The following is a 17,429-nucleotide window of genomic DNA, read 5'->3' on the forward strand; positions in this document are numbered from 1 at the left end:
ATTTTCTTCCCCCATCTCTTGCCAGAACAATATTGTAGAATTTAACCCCAAGGTTTTTATTAATATACTTACGTTTGTCTCTATTTTTGTGGAATTTCCCTGGATCTCCTACCTTGATGGTAAAGGGGCACAACATCAATGCTATCTGCCAGTTTAAAGAATGATTTCAATTTCTCTCAGCATTTTTGCATGATTTGCATGCTAATTTTCTGATTCTTGAATTCTAGAAATTACCAACACCAATCAGTGAAAATGATTACAATAACACTACGTTATTATCAACACAAATCAATGATTATAGTGTTCGGTTGAGTTTTGCCCTGTTAAAGGGCTTTTATTTGTGAACTTAAGAGTCTTTAATCTTTCTGATTTTGTATATATGCATGTGTGTTTGTTTCCCCTAACTCGACATGTGCTCATATCATGTGTGGAGTTTGTAGAACTGATTAGCCAGATGACCAGACTATTTCATTAACTTATTTTTTTGAACATTTCCAAATTAAAGTAATTTTGTAGTGAAAAAAATAAATTAAAAATAAAAATAAAATAAAAATAAAATAACTCCTTCTCCTCTGCCACGCCACTGCTTTCCTTGTATTCATAGAACAGTTTAAACTGTTCTATGTATTCATAGTTTAAATAATTTTAAATTATTTTATAATTTAAATTATAAATTTATAATTTATAATATAATAAATAATAGTTTAAATGATTTCTTTGTTATTAGTATTTCATGCTTCTGTGAGATCATTAAGGGCTATATTAGAGATAGAGGGGAAGGAAAAAAAATTCAATAAAATTTAAATGCCCTATTTTCTGTATTAAATGGAAACCGTGGGACTAAGGGGATCATGCTAGGTCTCCTGGCTTTGTTAACTACCTTCTGAATAAATCACTGATGTTGTCTAAGTAACCTATATGTCAGGAAGATAATGTCTAGGTCAAACTATGAGATTTTTCAAATTTAGTAAAATACTTACATTGAGAAAATGCCAATAAGATGACATTTTTGGTTAAAATGTATTATATGCCTTTGTGAAGAAAGCAGATTTTATTTTCTCAGCTTTGTGTTAATCAGGGAAGGGAAGGGAATGCAGTGGACTTCTCTAAGTGAATTCTTTGGGGAGTTAGCCATGTTGATGCTGGAGTGAGTGGGACACAAAAAGAGCCACTGGGGAATTATAGTCTCCATTTCTACATATAGGAATTTCAGGCAAAGGTGCAAAAGTGGTGGAATTTTTGGAGAAAATGGAGAGATCTGTGTGACTCGAAACAGTACCAAATCACATAAAATATGTTTACTTTGGATTTCTTTGTTATATTCCTTTGAAAATTTTTATTTCTGCTTTTTTCTGCCTTCCATTTACTTATACAAATTCTTGGCTTTTCTGTATTTTGTCAATACAAATGACTTAAATACAGTGAGGGTTGCATTGTTTTGTTTTTAGTCTGAAGGTTTAATAAAGAACTGCCATGTCAATAAGTGGATATTGGCGAGAAATTGATATGAAATATTTTCTTCTTTGATAACTCTGAATGAGTTATCAAGTGAATGAGCAAAAAATGATGGGTAAAATGCCAAGGACTAGAAGTAGAGGTCCTCTGTAGGCTATATACTGGATAATTATTCTTGAATAACCAAGACCTGAGCATGCAAAACAATATTCTAGTGCCCAGTGTGTTACCAGCATACAAAGAGTTTAAAAAAAAAAAAAAAACTATGACAGTGTTTAAATCTCTACTTCTATTTTATTTGTGTATTTACTTATTTTTTTAGGTGCATCAAGCCTGAAGAGAAGTCTCTTGGTGTGGGGTTACATACATTTTGCACAAGAGTATTTGGTAAAAATCATTATTTTTTCCCGCATCAGACCATTATTAAATACTAAGTAAATGAAATCAGTCTCCCAGAGTAATAGTCTAGCAAATATCTCTTCTGCTTGCAGCACTTTGTAATTTATATGAGAATGTGGTACAATAAGACATGGAGAACCTCCCCCTTTTACTTGAAAAAGATCTATCTGAACTTAATTCTATTTTTCATCTATTAGAAGATTTGAAAATCAAATGAACAAAAATGCATTGTTGAAGTAAAATATACACATGATCGGTTCAAAACACTGCAGAAAAAAATATAAAGAATCATTAATTCAATGTAATAATTTTATGCTGCATTTATATATTACTTATCTTTTATAATTTAGAAAACTTTATAATAAAAGTACTTTCTAATTTCTAAAAATAAAACAGAACATTCTATTCATATTTTGTTAAACTTTATTTGTTCTACAAATAGAGAAAATTAAAATGTTTCCAAACAAAATAATGTGCCTTAATTCTTTCCCTGTTGATGGATTTTTCCTTCTCCTCTCTTCAATTGTAGCTGGAATTCCTGCACCTATATATTTTGGAGCTTTAGTGGATTCCACATGTTTACATTGGGGAATTTTGAAATGTGGTGAGTCAGGGGCATGCAGGATATATGATTCTACCAACTTCAGGTAAAGATAATAAATTTTTTGGAGAATTGCTTTCTAGGCACAGGCTGTACATAAAATAGTACCATTCATGTGTAACATTTTCTTTGTCAGATACTAGATTACTTTTGGTTGTGTTTCCAGAATATATATTCTTTTGTTATTATGAGTCTGATTTAAAAAAAAACTCAAAATAATATTAATGTGTTTTTTAACAAACACTTCCATTTTGCTCTATTTTCATATTTCTTTTTCACTTGGAGACCTGAACTGTTAAATTTGTATTAATTTTTCTTGACAGGGCAGTTCGAAAATGTTTTCATTTACTAAAAAACAATGTAGCATTCTTTAAAACTCTCTAAGGTCTTCGTTGATTAGTAAAAGGATCTATGTGAAGAACTGTGTAGGGTGCAGACAGCATGAGCCTCATGTTTTCATCAGTTCTCTGTTCCCCTGAAGCTCTGCAGGGGTAGAGTGGAGGTGGTCCCAGGCACAAACTATGCAGAGCATGTGTTTGCTTCACAGTTGAGAAACCCCAAGGGCCCCTAATGTAGATTGGCCTAAGCCTGCTGCCAGGATTCCTGTTGATAGCAGCCTTAATTAAATGCTATTTCAGACAAAATAATTATATTTGGTACCAAACTCTGTGAGGTTAATTAGAGTAGCTGATAAAGTGCACTCATGAGAAAATTCACTAGATGTTAATATTGCTTAGAAATAGGAGGTGGGCATTGTTGGTAGACAGTTCTCCATGGGTCTCTTTTACATTTCTGCATATCTTGTTAGCAGAGGCTTCTGCTGTGGACTATCTTCTCAAGGATGTTTGAGTAATAAATGACCTTGGAAGATATAAGTGAAGTTTATTTTCTATAGGACAGAGTTTGCTGTCTAAGATGATAAAAATATTAACTCTCTCTAGGGCAAAGGTTGGCAGATTTGCTTGTAGCCCACTTAAAAGAATGGGATTTCCTTAACTTAGGGATCCTTAGCCATGATCCAAACCTACTGTGTGCACAAAATCCACGTAGGTCTCTCACTGTGTGATTCCTTTCGGACTTGAAGGTTAAGGAAAACCAACCTGAATTTGCAGCTTTTGTTGATTATTGTACTATGAGTAAAAAAGTCCTGTGTCTCTGACCTGGAAGTCTTGTATCTTGAATCAGCATCCATGCAACTGTGGCAGGCTAACTTGTTAGCTCAAAATCCAGGTAAAATCTAGAAATCTTTTGTAGTTTTTAAGAACAAAAGTACTGATTAAATTTTACCAAAAATATAAGGATATAAGGATAGCCACTTACATTTATTCTAAGCTACTTAGAAAGGAAGGAAAGGATTAAGGAAAATTCAATGAAACTAAGAAATAGGAAAATAAAAGCATACAAAATAAGTTGAAAAAATAAACCTAAATATATCAGATTTAACAATAAATGTAAAGCAAATGAACTTGCTTCTTAAAAGATAGTGACTTTCACGTGAGTTTCAGTGTTTTCAAAATTCTAGCTATATGTTATTTACAAGACACAACCTAAAAAATATAGTGTGAGGAATGTTCAAGATAAAGGTCAGAAAGATATACCAGGCAGGTATTAAATCAAACTCCTGTGGTTATATTAATGAGTCTGAGACAAAATAGAATTTAAAGTGAAAAGGATTGGGGAACCTGGGTGGTTCTGTTGGTTAAGGATCCAACTCTTGATTTTGGCTCAGGTCTTTATCTCAGGGTCATGAATTCAAGCCCTGAATTGGGTTCCATGCTGGGTGTGGAGCCTACTTTAAAAAAATGAAAAATTTTTAAAAAGTGAAAAAGATTAATAGAGTTAAAGAAGGATATTACATCATAAAAGTAACACTTTATCAATAATATATACCAGTAATCAGCCCATATATATCTATCAACTTAATCTCAAACATATAAAACAAAAAGCTCACAAAATTACAGGAAGAAATATAAATCAGAATGGAAAATTTCAACAAACGTTCCCAACAAGTGAATAGAAAATATAGACAAAAATTATTTAGGATAGAGAAAAGTGTGAACCACCAAACTGTACAAGAGTCATCTAGTAGATATATATCAATTTTTAAAAAGCTCAACCAATGGAATATATATTTTCTCCAGCCAATAATAAACATTTATTACAACTAAGTCTAATGCCACAAAGTTAAAAAAAAAAGTGTTGAAACCATGTAACCACTATTTTCTGCCCATAATGCAATGCAATTAGAAATCTATGATAAAATGTTACCAAAATCTCACATATGAAATTACTTATAGGTTAAAGAATAAATAATTTATAAAAAATAATGAAGGAATAAAAATTCTATGTCAGTGAAATCATTGAATAGGAAAACCTCTGGGACAAGGCTAAACCAGTACTCAAAAGTTTATTTAGAAATTTGAATGTATACATTTTTTTTTAAGATTTTATTTATTTATTTGACAGACAGAGACCACAAGTAGGCAGGGAGGCAGGCAGAGAGAGAGAGGAAGGAAGCAGGCTCCCTGCTGAGCAGAGAGCCCTATGCGGGGCTCGATCCCACAGGGCTCGATCCCAGGACTCTGGGATCATGACCTGAGCCGAAGGCAGAGGCTTTAACCCAGTGAGCTACCCAGGAGCCCCGAATGTATACATGTTTTTAAAAAAGACTGGAAATTAGTGAACTCAGAATTTAGAAAAAGGACAATGCAAGTTCAAATAAAGTAAAAAAATTTGATAAATAATTCATTAAGTTATGTATTGATATATTTCCTGTTTCAAATAAGAACAATAGATACAATATATCTTTTTAATTCTAAAGGGATATATCTGGTTTCAAAGATAATGTAAACATCATTCTGGACATTCAGTTTTTCTGAACTAGAAACTGAACAGAAACATAAAGGCTTAAATAGAGCTGAGCACAAAGGTTGAATGCAAAGCCTCTAAACCTAGAAATGGACAGTGGTTTCTGGATGATCGGCTTCAGAGAAAATAAAGTTCTTCAAGAGTCAAGAGATTAGATCCAGATTCAATGTTGTAATCCATGAGGTGGTGTTCAACACCCTTGGATTGAGCTGAGTAGTGTCCCTCAAAATTTCACATCTACCCATAGTCTCAGTATATGATTTTATTTGGAAATAAGTCTTTGAATTAGTGAAATTAAAATGAGGTCATATGGGTTAGAGTGGGTCCTAATTCCAATCATCAGGGTCCTTATAAGAAGAGGAAAGGAGGCACAAGGGCACAGATACACATGAAGAATACCGTGGAGACAGAGGTAGACATTTCAGGGTTGCATCTACAAACCAAGGGATGCTAAGGTTTGCTGGTAATTACCAGCAGCTAAGAAGAGTCAAGGAAGGGGTTCTTTCCTGGAGCCTGCAGAGGAAGCCTGGCCCTGCCAACACCTTGACCTCCAATTTCAAGCCTTCAGAATTGTGAAAGAATAACTTTGTTTTAAGCCATCAAGTTTGTGGTGCTTTGTTATGGCAGCCCTAGGAAACTAGTACAAACCTCTTTGTAAAAGAGATTTTGGAAGAATAAATATAGTGAAAGAACACCAGAACGGTCAGCAGCAACAACAAAATACTCAAAATTGTTTAGTTTTGCCAGCTAAAACTTAAAAACACATGAACAAATCTAATGGTAAAAAAAAAATGCACATAAATTATCAGATGAAACATGGCTTCATTCCAGATTAAATTTAATATAATTTAATCTGTTTTAAATTATATAATCTGGAGAGAGGAGTCAAGATGGCGGAGAAGTAGCAGGCTGAGACTACTTCGGGTAGCGGAGATCAGCTAAATAGCTTATCTAAAGATTGCAAACACCTACAAATCCAACGGGAGATTGAAGAGAAGAAGAACAGCAATTCTAGAAACGGAAAATCAACCACTATCTGAAAGGTAGGACTGGCGGAAAAGTGAATCCAAAGCGACGGGAAGATAGACCGCAGGGGGAGGGGCCGGCTCCCGGCGAGCAGCAGAGCAACGGAGCAACGGAGCAAAATCAGGACTTTTAAAAGTCTGTTCCACTGAGGGACATCGCTCCAGAGGCTTAACTGGGGTGAAGCCCAGGCGGGGTCAGCGCGGCCTCAGGTCCCGCAGGGTCGCAGAAGGATCGGGGGTGTCTGAGTGTCACAGAGCTTACCGGTATTGGAGCGGGGAAGCCAGCTACAGAGACAGAGCCGAGGAGTGACTCTCAGCTCGGGGTTGCCCTGAACCAGTCGCAGACTCGGTCAGCTCGGAGCGCGGCCTGAGACAAGGGTGACGGGAGTCATTGGGCGCTGTTCTCTGAGGGCGCACTGAGGAGTGGGGCCCCGGGCTCTCGGCTCCTCCGGGCCGGAGACCGGGAGGCCGCTATCTTCATTCCCGACCTCCGGACTCGACGGAATGTGCTCAGGGAACAAAAGCTCCCAAAAGCAAACCCAAGCGGATTACTCAGCGCGGCCCCGGGTAAGGGCGGTGCAACTCCGCCTGGGGCAAAGACGCTTGAGAATCACTACAACAAGCCCCTCCCCCAGAAGATCAACGGGAAACCCAGCCAGGACCAAGTTCACCTACCAAGGAGTACAGTTTCAATACCAAGGAGAGTGGCGGAATTCCAAGGAGAAGAAAGCAAAGCACGGAACTCATGGCTTTCTCCCCATGATTTTTTAGCCTTGCAGTTAATTTAAATTTTTTTTTCTTTTTCAATTTTTTTTTCTTTTTCACTTCTTCTGCTAAATTTTTTTAACTTTTACCGTTTTCTTTTTTAACGTTTTTTAAATAGTTTATCTAATATATATATATATATATATATATATATATATATATATATTTCCCTCTTTTTATATTTTTTCTTTATCGGCTTTCTTTTTTTAAATAGTTTTTTTTTTTTCTTTTTGAACCCCGTTTTATCCCCTTTCTCCCCCCTCACAATTTGGGATCTCTTCTGATTTGGCTAAAGCATATTTTCCTGGGGTTGTTGCCACCCTTTTAGTATTTTACTTGCTCCTTCATAAACTCTTATCTGGACAAAATGACAAGGCAGAAAAATTCACAACAAAAAAAAAGAACAAGAGGTAGTACCAAAGGCTAGGGACCTAATCAATACAGACATTGGTAATATGTCAGATATAGAGTTCAGAATGACGATTCTCAAGGTTCTAGCCGGGCTTGAAAAAGGCATGGAAGATATTAAAGCAACCCTCACGGGAGATATAAAAGCCCTTTCTGGAGAAATAAAAGAACTAAAATCTAACCAAGTTGAAATCAAAAAAGCTATTAATGAGGTGCAAGCGAAAATGGAGGCTCTCATTGCTAGGATAAATGAGGCAGAAGAAAGAATTAGCGATATAGAAGACCAAATGACAGAGAATAAAGAAGCTGAGCAAAAGAGGGAAAAACAGCTACTGGACCACGAGGGGAGAATTCGAGAGATAAGTGACACCATAAGACGAAACAACAGTAGAATAATTGGGATTCCAGAAGAAGAGGAAACAGAGAGGGGAGCAGAAGGTATGTTGGAGAGAATTATTGGAGAGAATTTCCCCAATATGGCAAAGGGAACAAGCATCAAAATCCAGGAGGTTCAGAGAACCCCCCTCAAAATCAATAAGAATAGGTCCACACCCCGGCACCTAATAGTAAAATTTACAAGTCTTAGTGAAAAAGAAAAGATCCTGAAAGCAGCCCGGGAAAAGAAGTCTGTAACGTACAATGGTAAAAATATTAGATTGGCAGCAGACTTATCCACAGAGACCAGGCAGGCCAGAAAGAGCTGGCATGATATATTCAGAGTACTAAATGAGAAAGACATACAGACAAGAATACTATATCCAGCTAGGCTATCATTGAAAATAGAAGGAGAGATTAAAAGCTTCCAGGACAAACAAAAACTGAAAGAATTTGCAAATACCAAACCAGCTCTACAGGAAATATTGAAAGGGGTCCTCTAAGCAAAGAGAGACCCTCAAAGTAGTAGATCAGAAAGAAACAGAGACAATATACAATAACAGTCACCTTACAGGCAATACAACGACACTAAATTCATATCTCTCAATACTTACCCTGAATGTTAATGGGCTAAATGCCCCAATCAAAAGACACAGGGTATCAGAATGGATCAAAAAACAAAACCCATCTATATGTTGCCTACAAGAAACTCATCTTAAGCCCGAAGACACCTCCAGATTTAAAGTGAGGGGGTGGAAAAGAATTTACCATGCTAATGGACATCAGAAGAAAGCAGGAGTGGCAATCCTTATATCAGATCAATTAGATTTTAAGCCAAAGACTATAATAAGAGATGAGGAAGGACACTATATCATACTCAAAGGAACTGTCCAACAAGAAGATCTAACAATTTTAAATATCTATGCCCCTAACGTGGGAGCAGCCAACTATAGAAACCAATTAATAACAAAATCAAAGAAATACATCGACAAGAAACAATCATAGTAGGGGATTTTAACACTCCCCTCACTGAAATGGACAGATCATCCAAGCAAAAGATCAACAAGGAAATCAAGGCCTTAAATGACACACTGGACCAGATGGACATCACAGATATATTCAGAACATTTCATCCCAAAGCAACAGAATACACATTCTTCTCTAGTGCACATGGAACATTCTCCAGAATAGATCACATTCTTGGTCCTAAATCAAGTCTCAACCGGTATCAAAAGATTGGGATCATTCCCTGCATATTTTCAGACCACAATGCTCTGAAGCTAGAACTCAATAACAAGAGGAAATTTGGAAAGAACCCAAATACATGGAGACTAAACAGCATCCTTCTAAAGAATGAATGGGTCAGCCAGGAAATTAAAGAAGAATTGAAAAAATTTATGGAAACAAATGATAATGAAAACACAACGGTTCAGAATCTGTGGGACACAACAAAGGCAGTCCTGAGAGGAAAATATATAGCGGTACAAGCCTTTCTCAAGAAACAAGAAAGGTCTCAGGTACACAACCTAACCCTACACCTAAAAGAGCTGGAGAAAGAACAAGAAAGAAACCCTAAACCCAGCAGGAGAAGAGAAATCATAAAGATCAGAGCAGAAATCAATGAAATAGAAATCAAAAAAATAATAGAACAAATCAACGAAACTAGGAGCTGGTTCTTTGAAAGAATTAATAAGATTGATAAACCCCTGGCCAGACTTATCAAAAAGAAAAGAGAAAGGACCCAAATAAATAAAATCATGAATGAAAGAGGAGAGATCACAACGAACACCAAAGAAATACAGACAATTATAAGAACATACTATGAGCAACTCTACGCCAACAAATTTGACAATCTGGAAGAAATGGATGCATTCCTAGAGACATATAAACTACCACAACTGAACCAGGAAGAAATAGAAAGCCTGAACAGACCCATAACCAGTAAGGAGATTGAAACAGTCATCAAAAATCTCCAAACAAACAAAAGCCCAGGGCCAGATGGCTTCCCGGGGGAATTCTACGAAACATTTAAAGAAGAACTAATTCCTATTCTCCTGAAACTGTTCCAAAAAATAGAAATAGAAGGAAAACTTCCAAACTCATTTTATGAGGCCAGCATCACCTTGATCCCAAAACCAGACAAGGATCCCAACAAAAAAGAGTACTACAGACCAATATCCTTGATGAACACAGATGCAAAAATTCTCACCAAATTACTAGCCAATAGGATTCAACAGTACATTAAAAGGATTATTCACCACGACCAAGTGGGATTTATTCCAGGGCTGCAAGGTTGGTTCAACATCTGCAAATCAATCAATGTGATACAACACATTAATAAAAGAAAGAACAAGAACCATATGATACTCTCCATAGATGCTGAAAAAGCATTTGACAAAGTACAGCATCCCTTCCTGATCAAAACTCTTCAAAGTGTAGGGATAGACGGCACATACCTCAATATTATCAAAGCCATCTATGACAAACCCACCGCAAATATCATTCTCAATGGAGAAAAACTGAAAGCTTTTCCGCTAAGGTCAGGAACACGGCAGGGATGTCCGTTATCACCACTGCTATTCAACATAGTACTAGAAGTCCTAGCCTCAGCAATCAGACAACAAAAGGAAATTAAAGGCATCCAAATCGGCAAAGAAGAAGTCAAACTATCACTCTTTGCAGATGATATGATACTATATGTGGAAAACCCAAAAGACTCCACTCCAAAACTGCTGGAACTTGTACAGGAATTCAGTAAAGTGTCAGGATATAAAATCAATGCACATAAATCAGTTGCATTTCTCTACACCAACAACAGGACAGAAGAAAGAGAAATTAAGGAGTCCATCCCATTTACAATTGCACCCAAAACTATAAGATACCTAGGAATAAACCTAACCAAAGAGACTAAGAATCTATACACAGAAAACTATAAAGTACTCATGAAAGAAATTGAGGAAGACACAAAGAAATGGAAAAATATTCCATGCTCCTGGATTGGAAGAATAAATATTGTGAAGATGTCTAGGCTACCTAAAGCAATCTACACATTTAATGCAATTCCTATCAAAGTACCATCCATTTTTTTCAAAGAAATGGAACAAATAATCCTAAAATTTATATGGAACCAGAAAAGACCTCGAATAGCCAAAGGAATATTGAAAAAGAAAGCCAAAGTTGGTGGCATCACAATTCTGGACTTCAAGCACTATTACAAAGCTGTCATTATCAAGACAGCATGGTACTGGCACAAAAACAGACACATAGATCAATGGAACAGAATAGAGAGCCCAGAAATGGACCCTCAACTCTATGGTCAACTCATCTTCGACAAAGCAGGAAAGAATGTCCAATGGAAAAAAGACAGCCTCTTCAATAAATGGTGTTGGGAAAATTGGACAGCCACATGCAGAAGAATGAAATTGGATCATTTCCTTACACCACACACGAAAATAGACTCAAAATGGATGAAGGATCTCAGTGTGAGAACGGAATCCATCAAAATCCTCGAGGAGAACACAGGCAGCAACCTCTTCGACCTCAGCCGCAGCAATATCTTCCTAGGAACATCACCAAAGGCAAGGGCAAAAATGAACTATTGGGATTTTATCAAGATCAAAAGCTTTTGCACAGCAAAGGAAACAGTGAACAAAACCAAAAGACAACTGACAGAATGGGAGAAGATATTTGCAAATGACATATCAGATAAAGGGCTAGTGTCCAAAATCTATAAAGAACTTAGCAAACTCAACACCCAAAGAACAAATAATCCAATCAAGAAATGGGCAGAGGACATGAACAGACATTTCTGCAAAGAAGACATCCAGATGGCCAACAGACACATGAAAAAGTGCTCCATATCACTCGGCATCAGGGAAATACAAATCAAAACCACCATGAGATATCACCTCACACCAGTCAGAATGGCTAAAATGAACAAGTCAGGAAATGACAGATGCTGCCGAGGATGCGGAGAAAGGGGAACCCTCCTACACTGTTGGTGGGAATGCAAGCTGGTGCAACCACTCTGGAAAACAGCATGGAGGTTCCTCAAAATGTTGAAAATAGAACTACCCTATGACCCTGCAATTGCACTGCTGGGTATTTACCCTAAAGATACAAACGCAGTGATCCGAAGGGGCACGTGCACCTGAATGTTTATAGCAGCAATGTCTACAATAGCCAAACTATGGAAAGAACCTAGATGTCCATCTACAGACGAATGGATAAAGAAGATGTGGTATATATACACAATGGAATACTATGCAGCCATCAAAAGAAATGAAATCTTGCCATTTGCGACGACGTGGATGGAACTAGAGGGTATCATGCTTAGCGAAATAAGTCAATCGGAGAAAGACAACTATCATATGATCTCCCTGATATGAGGGAGAGGAGATGCAACATGGGGGGTTGAGGGGGTAGGAGAAGAGTAAATGAAACAAGATGGGATTGGGAGGGAGACAAACCATAAGTGACTCTTAATCTCACAAAACAAACTGAGGGTTGATGGGGGGAGGGGGTTGGGAGAGGGGGGTGGGGTTATGGATATTGGGGAGGGTATGTGCTATGGTGAGTGCTGTGAAGTGTGTAAACCTGGCGATTCACAGACCTGTACCCCTGGGGATAAAAATATATGTTTATAAAGCTGTAAAAAAAAAAAAGAAAGAAAAAAGAAAGGATGAATACCCAAGTTTTGTAGCAACATGGACGGGACTGGAAGAGATTATGCTGAGTGAAATAAGTCAAGCAGAGAGAGTCAATTATCATATGGTTTCACTTATTTGTGGAGCATAACAAATAGCATGGAGGACAAGGGGAGATGGAGAGGAGAAGGGAGTTGAGGGAAATTGGAAGGGGAGGTGAACCATGAGAGACTATGGACTCTGAAAAACGATCTGAGAATTCTGAAGGGGTGGGGGGTGGGAGGTTGGGGGCACCAGGTGGTGGGTATTGTCAAGGGCACGGATTGCATGGAGCACTGGGTGTGGTGCAAAAATAATGAATACTGTTATGCTGAAAAAATAAAAAAATTAAATTATATAATCTGACAAAGACTTTAAAATAAGTATGCTTAACCAGTACAATAGGTTTAAAAATTGTAAATAAATGACATAATGTCCATTAAAAATGAATAACAAATTATAAGAAAAATCAAGCAGAAAGGAGAATGCCAAAAGAACTCTTGGAAATACTAAAGAATAAATGTATAGCATTGAGATAATAAAAGGAATTCTAAGTATGTAACAAATTTCAAGCCTACCTAATTAAAATGAGAATTGGCGAACTGAAAAAAATAATTATCCAGAATGTAAATCAATAACCTAAACTGATTCAACAAAAATGAATGCTTAAATAATATTAAAGATCAACTAACAAAGTATACACCTAAAAAAAAAAAATTCTAGGAAGAGAATGGAGGAAGTGTCAGATATAAGAATTAATGGCTTAGAATTTCCTGGTATTTGAGACATGAATTTTCATATCAAAGATGAATTCTGAATAGGATAGAATATAAATGGACATACTAGAGTAAAATTACAAACTTTCAAGATAAATAGAAAGAACCTGTTATGAAATAAATAGATGGCTTACAAAGAAATAACAATTAGACCAATACCAGCAACAATAGAGCTTAATATCTCTGATCCTTATTACTTTGGGTTTGAGTCAAAAACACAAACCACATAGCAAGAAATGGGCAAATGTGACTATAAATTTTTAAATTTCTTTAAAATAGAAGACACTGTAGATAATGAGGAATGTTGGTAGTGAATAAAAACTAATGAAGAAAACTTTTGGACAATATCTACTAAGTTGTGTACTCTACAACCCTGAGACATATTTTAGAGAAACTCTTGTTCACGTACACAAGGAGACATATAAAAGTTTTATTGCAGTATTGTTGATATTAGAAAAAAGTTAAATAATACAAGTGTCCAATAGAGACCTGGATTAATAAATTGTGGCATGTTCACAAATTGAAATGTGCTGCAAAAAAAAAAAAGTAGAACTGTAGAACTGTGCATATGAGCATAATTTTAAAATGAGGGGCTAACAGAAATTTTCAAAATAAAATGTATAGCATATGCCAATTATTTAAAATGTAAAAATATATAAATTATATATTTTATTAATATATACCTTGTAAAACTATAAAAATAAACAAGAAAGAAAATCCATAACATTCAACATAGTCTTACATCAAGGAAGGGCTAGAAGATAATATCATAGGGCCACACATGGGATTTTAATGTATTAATATTTTCTTTTGAATTGGCCTGAAACAAAAATGGTAAAATTTAATCATTTTGAAAACCTGGGTGGTAAGTACAAACATATTAGTTAGTTTATTTTGTCTATATTTTTGAAGTGTTTCATAAGAATATTTTAGAAGTAAAAAGAGGAAATTAAAAGATGGTGAAATTAATAGACTACACACCATAGAGGTCATAAAAAAGTGAAACACTGTTTTTTGAAAAGATTAAAATATAATAATAATAACAGTTATCTGGGAAGGCAAACAGAGAGGAGACACAAATAAACACTATGAATAATATAAAAAGATAGATACAGCAATTTGGAAACATTAAATAGAGAGTGTTCTAGGTGAGTATACCTTATAAAATTTTACTGTAAATACATAGAAAACATGAATATTTTCATAGCTATTTAAAAACATGAATCAGTTGAAAATTCCCATTCTCCAAAGGCACCAAGTCCAGATTCTTTTAAGGCAAGTTTTACAAACTTTCAATGAACTAATGATTTCTGCATAAAACAAGTTACTCTAAGAAATGGAAGAAAAGAGAAAATTTTCCAGTTCATTTACAAATTAGTACAATCTTGATATTCACATTAGACAAGTTCAGTAGAAGGAAAAAAGTTCAGGCTAATTTTACTTATAACTATGCATGCAAATATTCTAAATAAGAAATGAACAAATCAAATCTAATGTATAAAACACTAATAGAGTTTATATTAGATATTCAAGGATGGTTCAATATGAGAAAAATCTATTAACCTAATAGATTAACACAGTAAAGGGGGTAAGATCTTTGATATTCTGCTAACTATATGCAGAAAAATAATTTGGTGATACTTTACATATTCATAATTAAAACTTTGAGCAAATTCAGAATAGAAGAGGAAGTTCCTTAACTTGATTAAGGTCATCAAAAAACCCCCACAGAGTAGAAATCACAATTGATGGAGATTTCTTTGGGAGCATTCTTAATTAGATACTGGAATAAAACTGCTATTGCTGTCAGTATTACATTTAAATTAGAGGTTCAATTTAATGTAAAAAGATTTTAAAAACCTAAAAGATTAGAAAAGAAGAAAATAAGTGTGAATTTTCTGGATGAAAAATTCAAAAAAAAAAACATTTAACAAACATTAGAATAAGTGAATTCAAAAAAGTTGCTTATATAAAATCGACATGCAAAACAATTAGCTGCTATTGTCCTCATGGGAATGAAATATTAATAATTAAAGATATGCAATACTAGCTTGTACTCACCACACTATGCAAGATTTAATATGTTTTAACATTTTTTTGATAGATACATCTATCTTGGCTTGCCATCAGCTCTAAGAGGAATAAGCTATATTCCAGCCTTTTTAATCCTAATTATTTTGAAGAAACGTCGTCTACCTGGTGAAAATGTATCTTCAGGAACTGTGCTTATAGAGGCAAAAGTTGCAGGGAAGGAAAATGAGTGCAAAGATATGCATCAAAATTCCAAAGTCTTGAATGATGATGAATTGAAAACTAAACTGTGATGCCCTATTATATCATGTTTCCCAGAGTTGGAGAATTCACTACAACTTAATTGTTTTTAAAATCAATAGGGATACAGAAGATAACTTTTTCTTATCTTTATGAACCTCAAGTTTTGGTGTCTTTTGTTGTTGTTGATGTTGTTGTTGTTTTTGCTCAAGGTAAAAAAATGTTCAATTGGTATTTCTGAGGCATCCATGACACTTGAGATTTTTCTCAGAGGGACATTTATAATAATTTTCAAAACAGCATATTAGAGCCAGCTTTATTTTTTATGTGAAAATAGCAATTTCTCTTTAAACTCATGTGAAATGAGAGTATATTTCCCATATCGCCTTTTCCAAATGATTCTAAAAATTTCCTATTATAAATTTAATTCCTATTTAATTCCATTGAACTTCTGATTGATACTGAGGTTATTTAGAGACTGAAATTCTTATCTTGCTTACATGAATATTTATTTTATTCAAATGTATCACTTTTGTATGACAGAAGCCCACACCTTCTAATTCTAGGAATTATTCTTTAACTTTCCCTATTGCTTTCAGACATGATTGTTTTAAAATCAATTACTCATTAATAAGCCATCACTTGCTCACAATTTGTTCCCAGCTTTATCACTCAAGTCCTATATTTGCCCATTTTGTTCACGATACTGAAAAACTAAGTCAGTTCATTAAAAATCATGTAGCAAAGATTGTTGGATTTTTTTTTAAGCAATTCAAACCTGGTGACTAAACTCTGGAAAAACAAGTGTCTGAGTCAAAGGATGAAAGGTTGATATTAGAAAAACACTTTAGTATCAGACATTGTTGAGGGAACATTTTCCTAAATTCAGGAGACCTTCTGAAATCAATGTTTATCCTATCCATGGTGTCCAAAGTTAGAACACAATATAATTTTCCATAATTCATCTTAGAGAATGATGCCTTTAAAAAGTAGCTTCTGTTATGAAATTGGGTTAATAAAATTCAAGATACACATTTAAAACTAAATCTACTGATATTATTATTTTGTCATTTATGGTTACAATAAAAGAATGAAAGACTTTTCTCTTTTTTTCTTTTTTTTTTATTGTGTTATGTTAGCCACCATACAGTACATCATCAGTTTTTGATGTAGTATTCCATGATTCATTGTTTGCATATAACACCCAGTGCTCCAAGCAATCTATGCCCTCCTTAATACCCATCAACAGACACACCCATCCCCTCACTTCCCTTTCCTTCTAAAACTCTCTGTTTGTTTCCCGGAGTCCATAGTCTCTCATGGTTCTTCTACCATTCTGATTTCTCCCCTTTTATTTTTCCCTTCTCCTAATGTCCTCCATGCTATTCCTTATGTTCCACAGGTAAGTGAAACTATATGATAATTGACTTTCTCTGCTTGACTTATTTCTTAGCCTAATCTCCTCCAGTCCCATCCAAGTTGATGCAAAAATTGGGTATTCAGCCTTTCTGATGGCTGAGTAATATTCCATTGTGTATATGGACCACATCTTCTTTATCCATTCATCTGTTGAAGAACATCTTGGTTTTTTCCACATTTGGGCTATTGTGGAAGCCACTGCCATGAACATTGGGGGTGCATATGCCCCTTTTCACTACATCTGTATCTTTGGGGTAAACACCGACTAGTGCAATTGTTGGGTCATAGGGTAGCTCTATTTTTAATTTTTTGAGGAACCTCCACACTGTTTTCCAAAGTGGCTGCACTAACTTGCATTCCCAGCAACAGTGTAAGAGGGTTT

At 35.3% G+C, this 17,429-nt stretch overlaps 1 protein-coding gene across 3 annotated transcripts in view; it reads left to right on the forward strand.

The window, feature by feature from the left end:
- SLCO1A2 (solute carrier organic anion transporter family member 1A2) overlaps positions 1 to 16,376 on the forward strand; it is a 57,607-nt gene extending 41,231 nt beyond the window's left edge. For 2 of the 3 annotated variants that reach the window (XM_047743087.1, XM_047743086.1), the window contains exons 13-15: positions 1,778 to 1,842; positions 2,384 to 2,501; positions 15,462 to 16,376. In XM_047743087.1, the coding sequence (XP_047599043.1) occupies positions 1,778 to 1,842; positions 2,384 to 2,501; positions 15,462 to 15,681 (403 nt within the window). In that variant the 3' untranslated portion in view covers positions 15,682 to 16,376. Of the gene's footprint in view, positions 1 to 1,777; positions 1,843 to 2,383; positions 2,506 to 15,461 lie in introns of those variants that run through there. The other variant, XM_047743088.1, reaches the window with a different exon arrangement.
- Positions 16,377 to 17,429: the final 1,053 nt, after the last annotated feature.

Source organism: Lutra lutra, chromosome 8 (assembly GCF_902655055.1).
Source record: "Lutra lutra chromosome 8, mLutLut1.2, whole genome shotgun sequence".
Classification (NCBI taxonomy): Eukaryota; Metazoa; Chordata; class Mammalia; order Carnivora; family Mustelidae; genus Lutra; species Lutra lutra.